General features: G+C 35.9%; 1 protein-coding gene across 1 annotated transcript in view; it reads right to left on the bottom strand.

Annotated features, from left to right (window-relative positions):
* The window catches only part of LOC132543513 (bifunctional glutamate/proline--tRNA ligase-like), a 36,636-nt gene extending 19,774 nt beyond the window's left edge, over positions 1-16,862 (bottom strand). Inside the window, exons 1-20 of the mRNA XM_060207026.1 lie at positions 16,731-16,862; positions 15,727-15,814; positions 15,012-15,111; positions 13,907-14,063; positions 13,310-13,464; positions 12,855-12,940; positions 11,830-11,956; positions 10,871-11,063; positions 9,176-9,347; positions 7,084-7,208; positions 6,584-6,692; positions 5,834-5,918; positions 5,632-5,691; positions 5,040-5,150; positions 4,626-4,762; positions 4,350-4,401; positions 3,288-3,440; positions 2,991-3,103; positions 880-991; positions 70-225 (exon numbers count right to left, since the gene is read on the bottom strand). Of these exons, the coding sequence (XP_060063009.1) occupies positions 70-225; positions 880-991; positions 2,991-3,103; positions 3,288-3,440; positions 4,350-4,401; positions 4,626-4,762; positions 5,040-5,150; positions 5,632-5,691; positions 5,834-5,918; positions 6,584-6,692; positions 7,084-7,208; positions 9,176-9,347; positions 10,871-11,063; positions 11,830-11,956; positions 12,855-12,940; positions 13,310-13,464; positions 13,907-14,063; positions 15,012-15,111; positions 15,727-15,814; positions 16,731-16,773 (2,334 nt within the window). The 5' untranslated portion in view covers positions 16,774-16,862. The remainder of the gene's footprint in view (positions 1-69; positions 226-879; positions 992-2,990; positions 3,104-3,287; positions 3,441-4,349; positions 4,402-4,625; positions 4,763-5,039; positions 5,151-5,631; positions 5,692-5,833; positions 5,919-6,583; positions 6,693-7,083; positions 7,209-9,175; positions 9,348-10,870; positions 11,064-11,829; positions 11,957-12,854; positions 12,941-13,309; positions 13,465-13,906; positions 14,064-15,011; positions 15,112-15,726; positions 15,815-16,730) is intronic.
* Positions 16,863-22,729: the final 5,867 nt, after the last annotated feature.

The following is a 22,729-nucleotide window of genomic DNA, read 5'->3' as shown; positions in this document are numbered from 1 at the left end:
ATTCACTTCAACTTAGTCCTGATCTGAGGAAAACATTCCATAAAACTCCTGTAAACCTTCTGTAATTACCTTGGGTGCTTTATCACTCTTCAGCTTTCGTATCTGCTCGCCCTGGGCACGAACCCTATTGTCAAGATCAACTGCAGAGCTCCCTCCTGGAACTGCCGGAGCTTGTTCGTCCTGCGGCGACTTTTCAGCGGACTTTCCTTTCTTACTCTGTGCCTTCTGTAACCAGAGAAGAAAATAATAGAAGTTCTTACAACACAACCAGTACACAACTGGCTGTACTATAACTTTAATGTCTTTATTCTTACAGCAAGTGATTCAGCCTTCAAATTTCTGCTCAAGCAGTGAGAATGGAGTGTAAATGTGAAACAAAACACATGGTTCGCATTAAGTAAATAAAGTCATATCTATACATGTATTTCTATTAATACAGGAAGCAAGATCTAGCCATGCTAAGGCAGTAAATATAATCAATACAACATACATTGCATAATTCAGTATTGAAATGCATCATCATCCGACTGGGAAGAAGTGAAAAAGAGTACCCTGAGAACTTGTGTATACATATTTATTGGCAAATCAACCTGCTAACTTTTGAAGTGTTTTGACCATCACGGCACATTAAATGAAAATAATAGCAGCCTGGCTAGTATGTCTTTGGCCCATTGAAAAAAAAAATCCAAAATGTACATCAATGCCAAATATGTTTCAAGGAAATACTGATAACTAATTTAACATTATAAAGAAAAGAAAACTTAAAAAACGTAAAACTAATCAAACAAGATTTCCACATGAACAATGATTAAATCATAACTTTGATTGTTTTATTTCTAAATCATTCAAAGAATGTCATTAATTCAAAGAAATCCATACCTCCTTGGCACTGCTCTCCTGTTTGTGTTTTGAGCCAGCAGTTGGCATTTCTTTCTGATGGCCGTCTGGTATGTTAAGAAGTACACATGGACTACTCGTTCCAGTATAGGGGCTGTGAAGACCAGACCATTCAACATTTACAGGAGATGTGAAGTGGTGACAAGGTTTAATAATATACTTCAGAACATCAGGACAACCAGAACTCCAGTTATAAACACAAGTAGAAAGGTCTAAGCAAACTTTTCTCCTTGATTAATTTGTGTATAAGAACAGAAAAAATACACATTGAACTAGGAATCAAACCCAGGTCTGCCGTGTGATAAATGACAGGCTTAACACTATATACAAGCCAAACTAACCCACCAGCTGAGTGACAGAGATCGTATTTAACACTATATACAAGTCACACCAACCCGTCAGCTGAGTGACAGAGATCGTATTTAACACTATATACAAGTCACACCAACCCGTCAGCTGAGTGACAGAGACTGTATTTAACACTATATACAAATCACACCAACCCACCAGCTGAGTGACAGAGACCGTATTTAACACTATATACAAATCACACCAACCCACCAGCTGAGTGACAGAGATCGTATTTAACACTATATACAAGTCACACCAACCCGTCAGCTGAGTGACAGACACCATATTTAACACTATATACAAATCACACCAACCCACCAGCTGAGTGACAGAGATCGTATTTAACACTATATACAAGTCACACCAACCCGTCAGCTGAGTGACAGAGACTGTATTTAACACAATATACAAATCACACCAACCCACCAGCTGAGTGACAGAGATCGTATTTAACACTATATACAAGTCACACCAACCCGTCAGCTGAGTGACAGAGACTGTATTTAACACTATATACAAATCACACCAACCCACCAGCTGAGTGACAGAGACCGTATTTAACACTATATACAAATCACACCAACCCGTCAGCTGAGTGACAGAGACTGTATTTAACACAATATACAAATCACACCAACCCACCAGCTGAGTGACAGAGACCGTATTTAACACTATATACAAATCACACCAACCCGTCAGCTGAGTGACAGAGACTGTATTTAACACTATATACAAATCACACCAACCCACCAGCTGAGTGACAGAGACCGTATTTAACACTATATACAAGTCACACCAACCCGTCAGCTGAGTGACAGAGACTGTATTTAACACAATATACAAATCACACCAACCCACCAGCTGAGTGACAGAGACCTTATTTAACACTATATACAAGTCACACCGACCCGTCAGCTGAGTGACAGAGACTGTACACTATATACAGTCACATCGACCCGTCAACGGAGTGACAGAGACCATATTTAACACTATATACAAGCAACACCGACCCGTCAACTGAGTGACAGAGACTGTATTTAACACAATATACAAATCACACCAACCCACCAGCTGAGTGACAGAGACCGTATTTAACACTATATACAAATCACACCAACCCACCAGCTGAGTGACAGAGATCGTATTTAACACTATATACAAGTCACACCAACCCGTCAGCTGAGTGACAGAGACTGTATTTAACACAATATACAAATCACACCAACCCACCAGCTGAGTGACAGAGACCGTATTTAACACTATATACAAATCACACCAACCCACCAGCTGAGTGACAGAGACCGTATTTAACACAATATACAAATCACACCAACCCACCAGCTGAGTGACAGAGACCGTATTTAACACTATATACAAATCACACCAACCCACCAGCTGAGTGACAGAGACCGTATTTAACACTATATACAAATCACACCAACCCACCAGCTGAGTGACAGAGACCGTATTTAACACTATATACAAATCACACCAACCCATCAGTTGAGTGACAAGTACCGTATTTAACACTATATACAAGTCACACCGACCCGTCAGCTGAGTGACAGAGACTGTACACTATATACAGTCACATCGACCCGTCAACGGAGTGACAGAGATCGTATTTCACACTATGTTCAAGTCACATGAAACCCACTCAGAGTAATTTTTTGGTTAGAATTTATCAGATATAAATGACTGGTAGTAACACTAAATGTAAATAAGGTGACAAGAAGGCTGACCTGGTTGGCTGGTATGGCTGATCACAAATGTAGTAACCTCGTCTCTGTAGTTGGATAATATCTCCTTTCTTTAGACTGGCTAGACACGGGTCTCCATACATAACCTGCTCTTTCTGTAACAGGTCAAAGTCCAATTATCATACTTCAATTTCGTTAGATATTGTGAATCATTGAGATCTTTGAAAACATTTTTTCTATATTTTGTTTGTTTGTTTGTCTTTTCTTTCCACTAAATATTTTCTCTGAAAACTCTCTACTTCCAAAAGTCTCCTTTGGTGATTGACCTCTAACCCATACCTTAGAATCTCTGTTGGCATAGGCCTTGAAGTCTTCATCTTTGGCAAGAATAGGTTTTGAGATAATGTGATCATACTGGACACAGATGGCTGGAGTGAAGGGAGCCTCATCTGTACTGGCTAACCATGTTATCTTCTGGGTCTTTTTGTAATCCTATAAAGAGACAATTTCATCAAAGTCAGATTTTAAACAAATATCTTTTGGAACAGCATTTTTATGTTTTGAAGTTTTATTAAGATATAATTTGTAGCCATTATTTAAAATCTTAAGAAAAAAAACTGTTGAAATATCAATATCTTTAATACTGCAATTTAACTTAGAAATTCCTTGAAACACAAGATGGATGAGAGATTATCAAGGGGTTGCTGAAAATGTAAGACAGAAGTAAAGTGCTGCGAGATGCCTAGCAATACAAAGATGGGAGATTACCAAGAGGTTGCTGAAAATGTAAGACAGAAGTAAAGTGCTGCGAGATGCCTAGCAATACAAAGATGGGAGATTACCAAGAGATTGCTGAAAATGTAAGACAGAAGTAAAGTGCTGCGAGATGCCTAGCAATACAAAGATGGGAGATTACCAAGAGATTGCTGAAAATGTAAGACAGAAGTAAAGTGCTGCGAGATGCCTAGCAATACAAAGATGGGAGATTACCAAGAGATTGCTAAAAATGTAAGACAGAAGTAAAGTGCTGAGAGATGCCTAGCAATACAAAGATGGGAGATTACCAAGAGATTGCTGAAAATGTAAGACAGAAGTAAAGTGCTGAGAGATGCCTAGCAATACAAAGATGGGAGATTACCAAGAGATTGCTGAAAATGTAAGACAGAAGTAAAGTGCTGAGAGATGCCTAGCAATACAAAGATGGGAGATTACCAAGAGATTGCTGAAAATGTAAGACAGAAGTAAAGTGCTGAGAGATGCCTAGCAATACAAAGATGGGAGATTACCAAGAGATTGCTGAAAATGTAAGACAGAAGTAAAGTGCTGAGAGATGCCTAGCAATACATCATAAGAAAGAAACTGTATGCTGGAGAGAAAAGACAGGCAAAAACTAAAACTTACTGTATTCTCAAGGTCGAGGTTAGCATCAAGTGAAGTTACTTTTCCACTGGTACTGTAAACAAAACATATCAGTTCTATTTTAATCAGTAACACTGAAAACCTTCATTTATCCTAAATCTTAAATAGTTATATAATGAAATATATCTTTCAAACATATTCAACATAAAATTACTGGTTTAGAAATCAACCAAAGTTGATAAAAATTATTTCACTGAAGCTATGAATAGGACCCAATCAAATGAGAAATACTAATTTCAATGCTAATGAAAGAGTTACCGATTGACTTTGGCAATCCCAAGGTTTCCCCAATTAATGAAGGTCACCGTTTCTCCCTCTGACAACATCTCTGCATCAGCGCCATCTATATACAGCAAGGGAGAGTACCAGGTATCTTTGGTTCCAAGCTCAGAGTTCTGCATATAAATGAATCATTATTGAAAATTCAAGTGCTTTCATAACAAAGAAAGAAAACATTCCCCAGTCTTAAGATGATTAAAAAAACTATATAAATTATCACTAATACCATTCTCTTATGCCATAAGTTCACTGGTCCTTCAGACCAGGTAAGATAAAAATTCAATATATTTGGTGTAATAGTGTATGAAAGGAGATGCTGAAGATAAGACATTGTAGGAACACTACTAGCTTTTATTTTGACACAAAATCTCTATAAACAGTAAATGCTGGTACCTTTGGATGTACTGCCACTTTTTTACAGCCAACACCAGCTCCCTTCACATTGACAGGAACTACATCACTCTTCAGCAGGGCAGTGTATCGTGGTACCACCGGGTCTATTACCTACATGTCATGAAAAATCTGCTGATTTGCATTTCAACTTTATTTATTTTACAACAACTAAGAAACATGCTTTAATCTTATATTAATCACTCTTGTTGACCTGGATGGAAGCGCATGAGGAGTCTTATTGTGGGAGAAAACTGGAGTAACCGGGGAAAACCATTGTGGTGGAGTAGGTCACCCCTTACCTTTTCACGTCCATACTGGGAATTGAACCCAGGACACCTAGATGTACGGTGAAGGTGTTACCACTGTTCCACCAAATCACCAATTTTCTATCTCATGAAGACAAACTGAATGTGATTGATCTATCCATCAATTTCCCTTCATTATCTGGATCAGTTGCAACAAGTAGCCAAAAAGTATTCTACGTCAGTGGCTGAAACTGTCACTAAATTTTACCCAGTTTGTCCGTATTTCCTACACTACTATCTTTATGCTGAAGTTGTAAAGACTAATTTAAAGAGATTTCTGTACCTACCTTTTTGTTAACGGACCAGATCTTGTCCCATTCCATCATGACGATGGATCGTGATGATCCCTACAATGTTTAGAAATAAAATGATAGAGCATGTAAAATTCAACTTTACATCACAACAAGGAGTGATATAGATGCTTTTGTTCAATCTATTCTTTCATTTGAGAATGAAAAAGAAAGAAAGAAAAAAAAACTGAACATTCACCTGCGCAACGATGAATTGTTTGAGGCCCTCCACAGTCAAACCACGTCTCAGCACTCCTCTCACTGTTGGGAATCTTGGGTCATCCCTACAAATGATGAAAAACACATAAATTTTGGATCTACTCAAACAAGCCCATTAATTTTTATCAAAAAAGAAGTTTAACATATTCATACACCAAAACTAAATGTTTCAATGATAATTTGTAAATTGTAAACATACTTAATTTGATGCAATCAAACTTAAGCACATTACAAACTTTGAGCAAATTAATGCAATGATGAATTCAAGCATCCACAATATTTACTAATTGACGGACATATAGAAACTGCAATTAACACTAATATTTTAGCTCAAACTTTTAGCACTAAAAGAGCTTAAATGGATACAAGCTAAGAGACGTAGATTTACAGAAGCTAGCTATGTGTATCTTGTCGTCCATCACCATATTATCTTTAGTGGTTCTATGTAAGAGCAAAGAATGAAGTGAAACCAACTTGTAGTGTGTTCTCTGTATGAGATATGTGGTACAAGGAAAATTGATTTATGAAACTTGACAATGACCCATTAGTGATATTCTTACAAAAAGCCTTAATTGTCAGGCCAAATTTCAAAATAACAGACTGTCATCAATTTTTTCCCTAAATCATGTTTGAAATTTAACAGAGACAACTAAGGTGGGTTAAAAATACAGCAGTTAAGTAAACATCTTAATGAATTGGTTTTCATTTGATTTTCCAAAATTTAACGTACCATCCATCAACAATTCCCTGGTCTACAAACCAAGTGAGTCTTCTCTTGGACAGCACGGTATTCTGCAAGTTTAGTCGACTGTACTCGTATATATGTGGCTTACGTAGACCTAAAAAACCAGATCATACATATGTAGTGGATAACTTCAACATCAGAAAACTGACTCTGTCAGGTAAATGGTAAACTAGAGCAATGACAGGTCAGCAAGGGCCACGCTGTGTGGCTGTAAATCCACCCCCCTCCTCTCTCCCATCAGCAAGCACTTTCAGTATAGATGGAACAGCATTGCAAACGACTCACTCTCCAACTGTATATATCTATATCTTCATATTAGTAATATGAAATATTTTTGAAGGAAAGTCTGTGACTGATCCTTGAATTTTTTATAATATATAAAAGATATCATTCCAGCAGCTAAGCCTGAACCTTTATCTATCAAATGGCAGGTTCAATAGTGAGTAAATATTTCATGACTTCATCAATGCTTTTTTTGTACATACCCAAAACATCAATTATCCAGAAGTATTGACAGTCACGATCGTGGTACTCTGTTGTCCTCAGAGCATGTGTCACTCCCTCTACACTGTCGACGATTGGGCAGGCAAAGTCGTAGGTTGGGTACACCCTGTAACATGCAATCAGTACTTGTATAATAAGTATTATTTACTTTACTGATACATCTGTGGGAATATTCTCATCAATATTAGTTCACCGACATGTCCTGTACTGTAATGACCATGTGTTTGGCTATGGAGTCATTAAAACGTGAAATAAGTTTGTAGCTAAGATTTCCCCAAAGCTGTGTAGCTACATATATAGTGTGGTGAAAAGTGATATGGTGTTGCTGCATTGTTATGTAGCTGTAGTGTGGCAAAACAAAGTGTATATCTAAAACATGCAACAAGTTCATAGTGACAGAACTAATTTGCATACAAAGTTGGACTTCAGCCACAATTTGCAGCAACAGAGAAATGCATTGTCGTCTCAATCCTGTAAGATTATCACAGAAGATGAGCCTGTATTTTATTGTTGGGTGTGAATTATTGGCATTAGATCATAGTAACAGGCATGGTGAATTTCAGTGAACGAAGAAGTGATGCTCCAGACAGATATAGTCTAGAAAGTACAGGTAAAGCATGAATGTCTACAACTCTGCAAATTACAATCAATGTTTGTTTTAGAGAGTGGAGGAGACAGGAAGACACAGGACAGGATTTGTTTTTTTTGTTTGTTTGTTTGATTTGTCGCACTGTGAACAGCTAAGATAATATTGAAACAAGTCTCCTTGTAGTAACTGGTGGCTACCTCACTGAATAACAAGGACACAACAACACAATTCATGACCAGACTTTTTCTCAGCTTCCTGACCAAACCATTATAGTAAGGAAGTGTCTAATCAAACAATTAAGATCTGAGGTCATATACATCAATAACCAACTGAGTTATCACCGAGCCTTGGACTGGGCTAAACCTGACGGACATGGTTAACATAGGTCTTGATCTGAGGTCATACACATCAATTACCAACTGAGTTATCACCGTGCCTTGTACTGGGCTAAACCTGACAGACATGGTTAACATAGATCTTGATCTGAGGTCATACACAACAATGACCAACTGAGTTATCACCGAGCCTTGGACTGGGCTAAACCTGACGGACATGGTTAACATAGATCTTGATTTGAGGTCATACACATCAATGACCAACTGAGTTATCACCGTGCCTTGTACTGGGCTAAACCTGACGGACATGGTTAACATTGATCTTGATCTGAGGTCATACACATCAATTACCAACTGAGTTATCACCGTGCCTTGTATTGGGCTAAACCTGACAGACATGGTTAACATAGATCTTGATCTGAGGTCATACACATCAATGACCAACTGAGTTATCACCGAGCCTTGGACTGGGATAACCTGACGGACATGGTTAACATAGATCTTGATTTGAGGTCATACACATCAATTACCAACTGAGTTATCACCGTGCCTTGTACTGGGCTAAACCTGACGGACATGGTTAACATAGATCTTGATCTGAGGTCATACACATCAATTACCAACTGAGTTATCACCGAGCCTTGGACGTGGCTAAACCTGACGGACATGGTTAACATAGATGTTGATCTGAGGTCATACACATCAATGACCAACTGAGTTATCACCGAGCCTTGGACTGGGCTAAACTAAATGGACAAGGGTAACATAGATCAATGCTGCAGATATAATGCTGCATACACAACAAGTACAGTGACTGAATATAAGTATGCAACATTTCATTTTCCACTGATACACACTGGTTAGCAATACCAATATAAATTTTTACCTGTATGTCTGTTCTCTCCTGTGATTTCATGATTACTTAATTTTATTGCGGCATAACAACTTGTGAGCCTGATCATATGTGGGTTTTTTTTCAAAAATATTTCTTAAAAAGGCAAAAGACTGAAAATAATCCAAGTTATAAGTTTTTTGGTCAACAAAACTTTTAGTATTAGGAAGTTTACTGGGAGTGTTTTAAACATTTCACTTCTGAAAAACAATACTCCTGTTACTTTCAAATCACTTCATACTCCATTCCAAACTTACTTGTACTTTGTGCCTGTTTTGACGTGGGGCTCAGTTTTACATCTGAAAAAGGTGGGATCCCTCATACAGCCATTGTCTGACTGCATGTCGACCATTCCTCGTACACAGCAGGTCTTACCAACAGCTGATCCTTTCTTCATCTCCTCCCACATCTCCAGGTTCTTCTGCACACCTATAACAGGTAAATAATATAAAATATAGCACAAGTCTTCTACACACCTGTGACAGGTAACCATATAAAATACAAGTCTTCTCCATCCTTGTGACAGGTAAACATATACTATAGATCCAAAAGGGATCTTGATGTCCACCTTTATTTGATCTTTATTTGCTCTTTGATATTTAGATCTTTTCCCTTCTTTTCTCTTCTCAGTATTTTGCTCTTAATGAAAAGAAATTTGAACATTTCTTTGCAGAAATAGCAATAATAATCTTTACTAGGTGAACATCAAAATAACTGCCTATCAGCCATTTTGTTTTTTTTATCATTCCCAAAATCAAATGGACATATCTAGGGACCAAGGGGAACTTTTGGTATTTGAGAAAGATCCATCCAGTACTTCTTAAGAAATAGTGAGAACAAAAATGGTTTAAGGATGGATGACAAATGTAGGGCGATTTGAATAACCCACCATCACTGGGTTAAAAATATGTCAAAAGTATTTTGCACACTGTGATAGGTAAACATATACAAAATTATCAGCAAAATCAAAATGTCACTATGATGTCAGGGGTGATACATATCAACTATATCAGTGTCACTGTGATGTCAGGGGTGATACATATCAACTATATCAGTGTCACTGTGATGTCAGGGGTGATACATATCAACTATATCAGTGTCACTGTGATGTCAGGGGTGATACATATCAACTATATCAGTGTCACTGTGATGTCAGGGGTGATACATATCAACTATATCAGTGTCACTGTGATGTCAGGGGTGATACATATCAACTATATCAGTGTCACTGTGATGTCAGGGGTGATACATATCAACTATATCAGTGTCACTGTGATGTCAGGGGTGATACATATCAACTATATCAGTGTCACTGTGATGTCAGGGGTGATACATATCAACTATATCAGTGTCACTGTGATGTCAGGGGTGATACATATCAACTATATCAGTGTCACTGTGATGTCAGGGGTGATACATATCAACTATATCAGTGTCACTGTGATGTCAGGGGTGATACATATCAACTATATCAGTGTCACTGTGATGTCAGGGGTGATACATATCAACTATATCAGTGTCACTGTGATGTCAGGGGTGATACATATCAACTATATCAGTGTCACTGTGATGTCAGGGGTGATACATATCAACTATATCATTGTCACTGTGATGTCAGGGGTGATACATATCAACTATATCATTGTCACTGTGATGTCAGGGGTGATACATATCAACTATATCAGTGTCACTGTGATGTCAGGGGTGATACATATCAACTATATCAATGTGTGTGAGACCCGGGTAGGGAAGGATGGAATTATGATTTTGAAGTAGGAGTGGTGTATTTTTAAAGGTATAATACCGAGAAGCAACATCAATGGTAATGCAAATAGACTGAAACCGTAACAGCATTACTTTAAGGCTTAATTCATTGGTTGTAGAAATAGAACAGTGTTATATAGCTACATATAACTGTCCTATTAGAATATGTAGGACCCTTTGCTACATACTATTAGATCTATTTTTGGAATTAACTCGCTCTTCTCTCTCTTTCTTCATGGTTTCAGGATCTGTATCATCACAGTATGCCTTTCCCTCACGGATCAACTTCTCTCCCAGCTGCAGAATCAGGTCAAAATGGTCGGATGTGTGACTGAAGATGTCGTATTTGATGCCCAGCATAGCAACATCTTCCAGAATCACCTAAAATACCAACATATATAAAAAGAAATGATTTTGTAAATCCAGAATATGATTTTCAAAACTTTTTACAAGTCCTATTACAAGAAAAAACATAAACTGAAAATATCATTAAATTCTACAGAAAAAGTCTCTGAAAAAATGATGGCTATTCCAGTTAACATTTATCCCTATACCAGAACTCAAGGATTTTTAGGGCTATTCCAGTCAAAAAAATAACCTATCCCAGAACTTCAGGGTTTTTTAGGGCTATTCCAAAAAAAATTTACCCCATCACAGAACTTCAGGGATTTTAGGGCTATTCCAATGAATATCTAACCCACCCCGGGACTCAAGGTTTTGTTTAACGTTATTCCAATAAAAGATCTACCCTACCCCAATGACTGCAGGTTTAAATCCATAGAATTTAATTGATTGCTTGGAAGTTACAGCCAGGAAACTGAGCAATGGATAGAATTGATTTACTTAATGAATCTTCAGAAAAAGAAGATGTTTTTTTAGATCGTCACTAGTCATTTATCAGCCATACTGGTGGTATTATCATCATCATCATCATCATAGACAATGATTTTATCCCACTTATCAAACAATAAAAATACATGATGACAATATCAGCAACATCCAACAGCCACGAGAAGATGGAAGTCTATCAAGGAGAGTAGCTGTTTACCATCGTCCTATAAACCATCATTAGTGAAATGAAAATTATTACAACCATTTACAGAATACTTCAAGAATTTTTATTTTATGATCTGAACATTTTACTTACTTTCTCAAAGTCAGCATCCTCCTTGGCTGGGTTGGTGTCATCAAACCTCATGATGAGCTTACCATTGAACAGTTGTGCATAATGATAATTCAGGAGAGCTGCCTTAGCATGGCCAATGTGAAGATACCTATTAATAGCCAAGGGTTTCACACATCATAATTCTTCAAACAATTATACAAAAGTCCTCATTATGTTAAATTTAGCATGGCCAATGTGAAGATACCTATTAATAGCCAAGGGTTTCTGACATACTAATTCTTCAAACAATTATACAAAAGTCCTCATTATGTTAAATTTAGCATGGCCAATGTGAAGATACCTATTAATAGCCAAGGGTTTCTGACATACTAATTCTTCAAACAATTATACAAAAGTCCTCATTATGTTAAATTTAGCATGGCCAATGTGAAGATACCTATTAATAGCCAAGGGTTTCTGACATACTAATTCTTCAAACAATTATACAAAAGTCCTCATTATGTTAAATTTAGCATGGCCAATGTGAAGATACCTGATAATAGCCAAGGGTTTCTGACATACTAATTCTTCAAACAATTATACAAAAGTCCTCATTATGTTAAATTTAGCATGGCCAATGTGAAGATACCTATTAATAGCCAAGGGTTTCTGACATACAATTCTTCATTATACAAAAGTCCTCATTATGTTAAATTTAGCATGGCCAATGTGAAGATACCTATTAATAGCCAAGGGTTTCTGACATACTAATTCTTCAAACAATTATACAAAAGTCCTCATTATGTTAAATTTAGCATGGCCAATGTGAAGATACCTATTAATAGCCAAGGGTTTCTGACATACTAATTCTTCAAACAATTATACACAAGTCCTCATTATGTTAAATTTAAAGATAAACTTCTATTCTTTTGAATTTTCAGTCTTTCACATATTAAATAGAGTGTAATGCACCACAGTTTGAGTAGAAATTATTAAAAAAAGTTTATGATTTCTTGTGCTGATCAAAGTAATATTGCAGTGATGTATATACAATGTGTTGCACTTACCCACTCGCCTCTGGTGGGAATCTGACCACCACCTTTCCCATCTCAGCTCCTGGTAGGTCTACAAACTTTCCTTCATCCTTTTTCACCTGAAAATGTGTAAACAAATGACAGTTTACTCCCACTACACATTTTCTTGACTGGAACGAGCTCAGTCAAACAATCTTTGAAAAAAGGAAAAAAATTGGCTCTATAAAATTCTCGGAGATAGTTTGACAACCAGATCGACATTGAGTGGAAAAGTAAGTTCCAGCTGAATGTAAACAGGAGTATTTCACTGTTAACTGATGTTTAGGTTATGGATCCAATTGACACATTTGTTGTTTTCCAACAACTTTTGTCACTATTTATCATTTAATATTGCACTAACATTTTTTAAGGAACTAAGAAATTTTCTTTATTCTTTAACCACAGCTTTAATAGTAAATATTGTTTTCCTGGCCAAATCATTAACTTACAGCCGAATCCGACTTTTTATTTCCTTGTGACTGTTTTTTGGGTAGAACTTTCAGAGCAGATGTGAACGGCTCTTGATCACAGAGAAACCGGAAATAGCGTGAAACATTCACTGGGGCACTATCTCGAGCCATCAAGTCATACCACTTTTTGTTAACTGAAATAGGAAAATAATTTGAAGTATATAAATAGTACTTATTAGAGTTTAAGTTTAGAAGTAAAGCAATCATCCTAAAACTACTTGGAATCAATAGATTTATAAAAATTTCTGATGTGTGTCATGTGTAGTTTGATTTTGATAATGATTTTGGCAAATATGTCCACAATTATTTAAATAAGGTTTCTTTCAGATATAGCTAGTGTGGACTAATGAGCTGCAGTAGACTAAGTCTGTACTTCCCTCTCCTGAAGAAGTGTTATATGGTTTGGACAACTTTTAGCCTTCAAATCCACCAAAATTGAAAATTTTCCATTGAATGTAAACACATCTTTATTAAAGTTCACAATATGAAATGTTCTTTGCAATATGCTTCTATAGGAATATCCCTGTTTGAGAAAAGATACATTTAAATGATTACAAAGGAATAGATTTTATTTACCATGAAGTGCCTCCCAGACAGCAAAATCAGCAAGTGTTAGACTATGGCCAACAAGGAAAGTGACCAGAGTCAGTCTCTCCTCAAGGTATTGCAGGGCCGATGAGAACTCTGAGTCACAGGACAGATGGCCTGCTGCAAAAGTCATCCAATGGTCCACCTGCAAACAAATTCACATAATCACATACTTCCTCTCACAGTAATATTCTAAGTATCCTTTTGAATCATGTCAGAGTTTGTTTTAATATTCCCTTTATTGACTTTGTGTTGCCTGAAACAACATCAAATTCTGTTATTTGATAGTGTTGTTTCTGCACGGCAATACCCAATATATCTACATACACATGTATAGTAGAATTATATACTAGAAAACATTTTAAGACTCAAGCTTTCAACATTCCTGCTCCTATGCAAACAATGAATCTGATCAGGTGTAGAACATACCATTTTGATACAATAGGGGTAAATATAACCAGATGTGTCGAGAGGTTCTCCAGATTAGCCATGGATCTAAATGGGGCATGACAGGCAGGCATGGGTAATACTATATGCTTGTACTCTTCCCAAATATCATGTGCTTTTAACAAATTTATACCATTTTATTTTGAGAATTTACTAATAGTTGAAATAACAGATATGAAATAAGCAGACAAAAACACCTAAATCTTGCCTAAAGCTTGCACCAAAATAAACAATATAGACACTCTAAATCTTGTTTTTCATGGAATACTAATTAAAATATGACTAAGATTGTTTACATCTCTAAGAAAGGCATTATCACTATTTAACTGATGCAAAAACGTATCTTATTTTCCAATTATGTGTTGCATTTTATCTTAATTATGAAGAAAAAAATACATGACAGCTTTCATTACTCCTTTTTCAATTCTTGTAAGACAAGAAAAACAGTTTCATTCCTGCTCTAGATCTGCTTTCTCCAAATAGAATCATAATCAAACTATGAAACTTCTATTCATTTCATTGATACATACAAAAATTACATTTTAAATTGTGGTTGAAAACTTCCAATGTTTTCCCATAGAATACTAATATTGCTCTTATGTATATTGAAATCACCTACAAACAACTGAATCAACAAAACACCAACCTCTGTTTTCTGTAAAAACGATTCCCCTTGTAGTCCTTCATCTGGGAAAGTTCTTGCCAAGAAGCGACAGATGGAAAAATTTGATGTAAACGATACATTGCTGAAAATAAGAAACAACGAAATATAAATACATTTTTCGCAAATCAACATAAGGATTATTTATCCATATTTCTTGCATGATTTTGTCAGTAAAATAGAAAAAAATCAATGTAAAAGCATCACAACAACATGTCTGTGGTTATATACTGCTACATCTACCTACATGTTGGATTTTTACCCGTCAAATTCTAATATTTTTTTCAGTGAAAGAAAACTACCTATACTAAACTTGTAAGCAGACTTTCATTGCTCGCTTTAAATTGAATTACATTTTAAATCAATATTCATGAGTTTTTTAACCGAATGTAAATGTACATCAATAGGAAATACCCTTTGTAGTTTCAATGCTTTTTAATTTCATTTCACCTTTACTTATCATCAAAGTGAAAATCAACATTAATTTGAAAAACAGTAAATGGCTAATAATTAAATATGTCTGATCTGGTGATCTTTTTTAGTTTTGCCATCAACATGTACCTCCATTACTATTTAGAAACTCTGGAGAACACATCCACACAGACATATATATAAAGCATAAATATTACATTAATTCATATCAAAGTCTTGCTGTTTACAGCTTAATGATATCTCATAATGGCATATCTTTTTTACTTACCCTCCAACAGCAAGTGAATTCTCACTTCCTAATTCGGTAGATACTGTTTTCCCTTTGGACTTCACATATTGGGCAGTTAGGTATGCAGCTATACAAGTAGAAACCCCAAAAAAGGAAGCATAAGGATAAAATCAGATTTCATGTATCCAGTTATATAGGAGTGTTTTGTTTTACTAGCCAATAGCCAAACAGCTGATGTCTGTGTACACATTTTATACAAAGAATATCCATCTGATGAAAAATCCTCTGCCAATATCATCCTATGCTCAGCGACATCTCAGATTCAACATAATATTACATGTGTGATAACAAATCAGAGATGGTCTGGCATGAAAATGAAAATTTTATTCTGGGCTGCCAGAAAAAAGCTAAATTTTACCATTTCAAACATTTAAACAATTCCGCTTGTTGTAATGAACAAGTTTATTTTAATATTTTATGGAAATTCATAAAATTGATATGATATCTGTTTGAAATTTGAAACAATTATTTGGGAATAGACATCATCTGGCCTAATTCAAGTATAATATCAATTAGACTGAAAATCTCTGTCTCTAAAATGATGATATAATGTCTGTATTCACATTTATTTGCTGTTATGGATATTTACATTTTTATTGATTATGCTCATTTGAGAGTCTCTAAATGGGCATAATGAGTGAAAATGTAGAAGTAACAGCGTGGTGAATGTGAATATTGACTTTAAACGAACCTTTTAGAGACAGAAATTTTCGGTATATTCAACTAACTGCTTAACTTTTGGTAGTCTGAATTTTCAACCAGTGATGAGTGATAAATAGATTATATGGTCAGTGTCTTGAAATATAAGCTGCATTCTTGCTCGTGAAAGAAAGACGAAAGTGGTTCGTCTGACCTTTCCCCAGCTTTTGAACAGCGCTGTGTACCAGATTCGTTCGAAATCAGACTTCTATATTAGAAGTGTCTTACATGTTGGACAGGTCTACGACGGCAATAACCTTATTTGGAATTTGACACATTCTTACCTAACGCTGGCTTGTCTTTCTGTATTACAACCTTGTACGCCATTCTATAGGTATCCAGTTATAAGTTTAGCAGAATTGTGACAGATCACACGCTCATAAGGACTAATATAACCAGCTAATCTATTTTACATGTGGTTTCATCAGCCCGGAAGTAGGCCACTAATCACAAACCGATGGGTGGGCATGCGAAATCCGGATATCTATGCGTGCTGTCGGTGATGTTTCACCCAAGTTGCATCATTCAGACATAATACAGAACTGATAAGCTTCTTTTATCTATAAGATTTGGCTTCGATGAAAATATATGCGACCCTTAGGACATGTTTTGAAATACTTACGTACCTGTTTCGGTGTCGCTAGAGTTCCATTTTCTTAATTCCGTATATTGGATTATCAATCGTTTGCTGAATTCACATTTTTGTGTTAAGTTGATAACTTTTACCATAGCAACATATTAATTAATTAAACAAATAGAAAAAAAAACAGAAAAACACCACCAGAGACGTAGTTCTTGTGTTATCGTGCTGTGTGATACATTGGTATTTTAACGTACATTGTGTGCGCGAGGGAACTGATCCAATTGGTTGGTTTAATGAGTGTGAATGTGCTAAACAGCCGTCAATACCGAACTTTTCAATCACAAAATATAATTCCAGATACAACATGAGAGGAAAAAACATAATTTTTCTTCAACCATCATCGTCTGCACGAATCATGCATTGTTCTCTATAAATAATTTAAATCTATCTTTTTGTTTGTCAGTCAATTTTTTCACACAAATCGCTACTGGTCATGAACGACCTGTTAGGGGAACAGATCCAATCAAATTTGGCCAGAAGCATTCTTAGGGGAAGCAGAATCAATTTTGCGTAATTTGTAGGTTCTGACCCCACTGGAGTCCTAAATCTTCTTCAGTAGGAATTATTGGTTTTTGCTCAATTTTGCATAGGACTGAAGAATTTTCAGGTGAAGGGGAACCCATTTTGTATAAACAGGGTCTCAGCATCCGGAGCAACAGGAATGGGGCCCGATAGGGCAAACAGAGCAAATTCTTTGAAACCTTTCTTCAGCATGAATGACAGGATTTTGTCCCAATTTGGTCTGAAGCATGTATGGATGAAGGAGACTTTTGTATATATATGGTTTGGTTGACCTCTTTGGCGCAACTTGGTGAACCCCATTTGGGAAATAAATGTAAACTTTTAGAATTCATTTCCTTTAGTTTGGATGAAGCAATTAAGCCACACAACGCCAGATGAGCGGCACAAGCCCTATGGTCATATTACAACGAGTTTGTTTGTTAAAATACAAATGAGTCATGACACATAGGTGTATGAAAATCGCAGAGAACCCATTGCTGTTGCAGGCTTGCGTCTTGTGTTAAAACCAAAACTCATAATCTTATTCCCAGTATATACATAATAACAAGCAGACCTAATTATCCTCTAAGTACATGCTACTTTTTACACTAGACAAATTTGCTGTTAACTTTCAGATGCTGTGTCATTTATCACAGAGTTAGAACGGAAAAGCTATGGAATACTCAACACTGAAACCTACACAGCAATAGCATTAGCTGAACATGTTTTATCAAAATTAACTTCCGGCAGCAGCTATTCTGTGGACGAAGCATGGAATTAACATCGGAAATGATTGTTTTTTGTCAGTGTGGGTGTCAAACTGATATAAAGCATATACTTGGAAATACCAGACTAAGGTTGGATCTTTGGCAAGTTGTCAGCTTTCATATATTTATGTATATATATATTTTTTTTTGCTTCCGGTGGAGATGGTGGGTGGGTAGGGGGCCAACCAGGAAAAGGTTTCACTACTTTCACGAATTTTAGAATATATGATGTAAATATTTTTAAATTGAAATTAACAATTCATCATTTGAACATTAAACCTGTAATCTTATAGCTTAAGTTAACAGTGGTAAAAACAGTATATGGTATTGAATGTTGTGTATGTGATAAAGTACAGGGGCAGCTTCTGTCAAACTAAAGACATTCGTATTACATGCCGTGTCCTTTCATCCTTTGTCAAATATTATCTGAGTTTGGTTTCTTCTTGTGTCCAAGAAGTGGTGTCATCATTCAATTTCTGTGTTCCAGAAAAGAAATTACTTTGACATTGTGTTCCAGAAGGCAAATCCAACTGTCTACACGAGTGTTTATGACTTTGTTAGTTTTTTGGTCAGTCATGTGGAAAGTAAATGTATGGAAGACATGAGTGAATTCTAGTTTAGGAGATAATATTTCGTGATGACCTTTTCCTACTTTTTTTTCTACATTTTATTAATGACAAATGTTTGATGAAATGTCAAGGATGGTAAATAAAGGAACCCAATGACTAATCTATTGACAGGCTGTGTTTAGCTTTCTATAGCTCGCATGTTCAGTGAGAAATTAGCATCAATAAATATCATCTGTTGACCATTTCAAATTTCTGGACATATTCTTTCTTCTACAAATATCTTATTATTGGCAACCCAATGTAGACTTGACTTACATCGATTTATTTTTAACCCTGACATATAAAACGTGAACACCATTCAACAGGAGATATATATGTAACATCTGTAAATAGCCAAAGTAATATAACGTTTCCGATAGCACTACACATTTCCTGTCATTGTTAGATCTGAAAGATCATGTTAAAAGTTCAACAATAATTATATATAGTGATAATGGATCACCTTGGCCACAGCCATGTCCGAGACAGAAGAAAGAAAAGAAAATGACTTTTGTCAATAATACATGTACAACTATAAAATGTCTTGAAATATTTACATAACAAGAAAACAAAATTAAATCATACCAAAGTTTGTTTTGATGAAATTCCTTTAATTACAATTAAAACCCTTTCCAGAATCATTTTTATTATTATTTTTTAAGTATCCAAGTGTCTCAGTTATGACACAAAAGGAAAACATGGATGGATTATAGAAGTCAGAGAATTACTGTGAACTAGTTAATAATACCTTTTCATTTAGAGTGAGATACAGTAGAGCCAAACAATTAATTAAGCTGCATCATAAAGCTGTTTCGTCCTTGTAGGAATCGTCAGTGATGCTGAGGGCCTAACATTGGAAGCCTAGAAGGCGACTGAGTGAAATCAAAAGTGATCAATACAAACATCAATATCTAGATGGGGAGGTGCAGCAGCCCCATAGCTACGGTCTTCAATAGTGACTGTTTAAATAGCTACTGATCCAGGGAATAGTGAATGTAATTGTAAGAACTAGTTAATGAACATCATATAGAGACATCTAGATCCTTATGTGATTTTTGGCAGCGTTAAAGTAATAGTTTCTTTGTCAATTATCATGCTACTTTGCTCCATTACCTGAAGTCACACTCCGTGTAACCAAACTACATCTCCTTTATGATAATCATTTATGGTTACTGTTTTATTTCAATGTACAGGCATAGAAACAATCGGTTGGTACCCATCCAGCATCACCTCGAAAGGATCCAACTGACCTGAAAGTTCTAGGCTGTAACCGGAAGGTATTGACAACTGAATGTGTATAATAGAAACGTTCGGTTGATATGTATTTGAGAGCATAACAATGTGATTGCAAGCAATGCGAATCTGATGATATCATTATCTTCCTTTGTCATAGGAAACACTTGTTATTTATCATTGATGTTAAACACTGACAACTACACTTCATGCAATGTTTGTTTCAGGTGAAGCAGTCTCATAATTAAATACATTTCGTAATCTCTTATATCAGACAATTTTAGAATAGCACCTACGTTTCATCATGTCAAGCAGATTACTTCTATACAAAGAATTTTTGACGATGCCTGTGAAATTTGAAAATTGATCCACTATTTTGGAAGCGTTAGGTAACTTTGACGTATGGTTGGAATTACAAGCGGTGATCTCTAAGTAAACATATCATCAACCAATATCGAGTTCCTGGTGACGTCACCAGAATCTAGTGTCAAAGGTTACAAATTACATGTTTCATAACGCTTGTAATACAGTTATTCTCGCGACACCAAGGATTAATTTTTTTACGAGTAGATCAAGAGTCGATGATGAAGATGTCGTAGGACTACACTGACAACTTGTCAAAACCATTAATTTAGTGATACTAATAGATATCATCAGCTGTTTCCGAACCACCACGGACTGACCACTGAGGTGCGATAAGCAAGTGTAAACACTGTCCATTGACCGACTGGAGCTAGTTAGAAGTGACCATAGAGATAATGCAAATTAAATTCCTGTCACGCGGTTTACATCCAACTTTCTTACTGATATTCGTTAAAAAAAATAATAAGACGCCTTCTGACGACTCTATGAATCATCTTTCGAGAAATATCGTTTTCAAAGAGATAGATATCTTGTTTCAAATCAACTTACTCGACACTTTAAGGGAGTGAATCGAACCTTCATCGAAATTTTTTATCGCTTTGACAAGTTTGAGGTTACTGTAAAATCGTTCGCTTTCGTTTAGATTTATTTTCAGTTTTTCAAAGGTACTCTTTATTCACGAATTCATGTCAACGAACTGTTAAAATATGAATACGCAGATTTATGGAGCTATCTTTAATCTCGAGAGAAAGTTTCCACGAAACAGTTTTTAAGCGACGAAAAGTGAGTCCCTTGAAATGATGGAACACTGGTGTCATAATTACAGAGAATGTTTACATTAATGATACCAACATACCAAATTAATTCTTAATATAAATCATAACATAAATTAATTGCATTTTAATTTTATCCCCGCCCCCATAAATACCTGGTTTGAAAGTTCAAATGTATCGTAGTGTAAAACTAAAGTTTTTAACACCTGATTTAACTGAGGGACATAAATATGCAGTTATATAAAATATTTCACTTTTGGTGATACATTTAATGGTCGCAACATAAAGATCATCTGAACGAAGTGTTGAGGGACCTTTTGCAGTTATTATCACGCTGATATTCAAATGGGTTCCGTTCGTCCTTCCGTCCGTCAGGATGCTGCTTTCCGCATGATTTCTTTTGAAGGACTGGTAGGATTTTGATGAAATGTGGTGGCTGATTTCTTAATCACTCTCGGATGCTGTTTACCGCATATCTTTTGAAGGACTTTGGAACCATGGACTTGGATATTTACCCTGTGTGATCTCGAGAATGTCGATATAAAGTTTTTCCTGTTCGTTTATGATAACAACCAGTCAAGTAACTGGTAATTATGGATAGGAGGGATCTTCCACTACTCGTACACTAAGGTGGAGCCTGGCAAAAGAAACCTTTGACCAACCGACCCTGACCCACTGATCGAACATCGAAACGTGACTCAAGTGCAAGGCCATAATGTACAACAAAGAAAGAAAGTTGATACAATGTACATTTGAAGCATTATCCCATGCTAGAAATTAGTCTAGAAGTGAACGGCTTAAGCAGATCACAACGGACAAACTGCTGGACATCGTGAGGCAGCGATGTCATTCTTTGTATATACTTGTTTTACAATGTTATCGTTCTGCTTCTAACAACATATTTGTTGAAGTGACTATATTGAGCAATATTTACGAAAAAATTAAGAATGATGGATTATTTTTGTGAAAAAAAACCGACGAAAGTTAGGCCTTTCAAAAACATATGATTTTACAGTAGCAGTTTTCAACTGATGCTGAAAATTAAAACAGATTATTTCTGTGTGTTATATATCAGAGTTCCCCTTCTTCCTTTTATGTGTCAAGGTAACTACTTATCGAATTGATCAAAATATATTTCGTTTGTAGAATTCAAGATAACATACATATGCTATGCTTTGAGTTATCATTGCTTTCTAATCATATCGAACACACCTGTTTATCGCAAACACGGAAGATACGTCATATTGAAATCAGATAGCGATATTATGATTGGCTGATGGTCTTAATCTATAAATAACGGATGTATTTATATATAGGTATATAACGGTTACACACCTTTACATTTCATTATTTATTAATGTAGTTTGAAGTGGATGTGCTATACTGCACCACAAA

This window comes from Ylistrum balloti, unplaced genomic scaffold, assembly GCF_031769215.1.
Source record: "Ylistrum balloti isolate Yb309-2 unplaced genomic scaffold, AGI_CSIRO_Ybal_v1 Utg369758, whole genome shotgun sequence".
Classification (NCBI taxonomy): Eukaryota; Metazoa; Mollusca; class Bivalvia; order Pectinida; family Pectinidae; genus Ylistrum; species Ylistrum balloti.
This window is presented reverse-complemented; position numbering and strand designations above follow the sequence as displayed.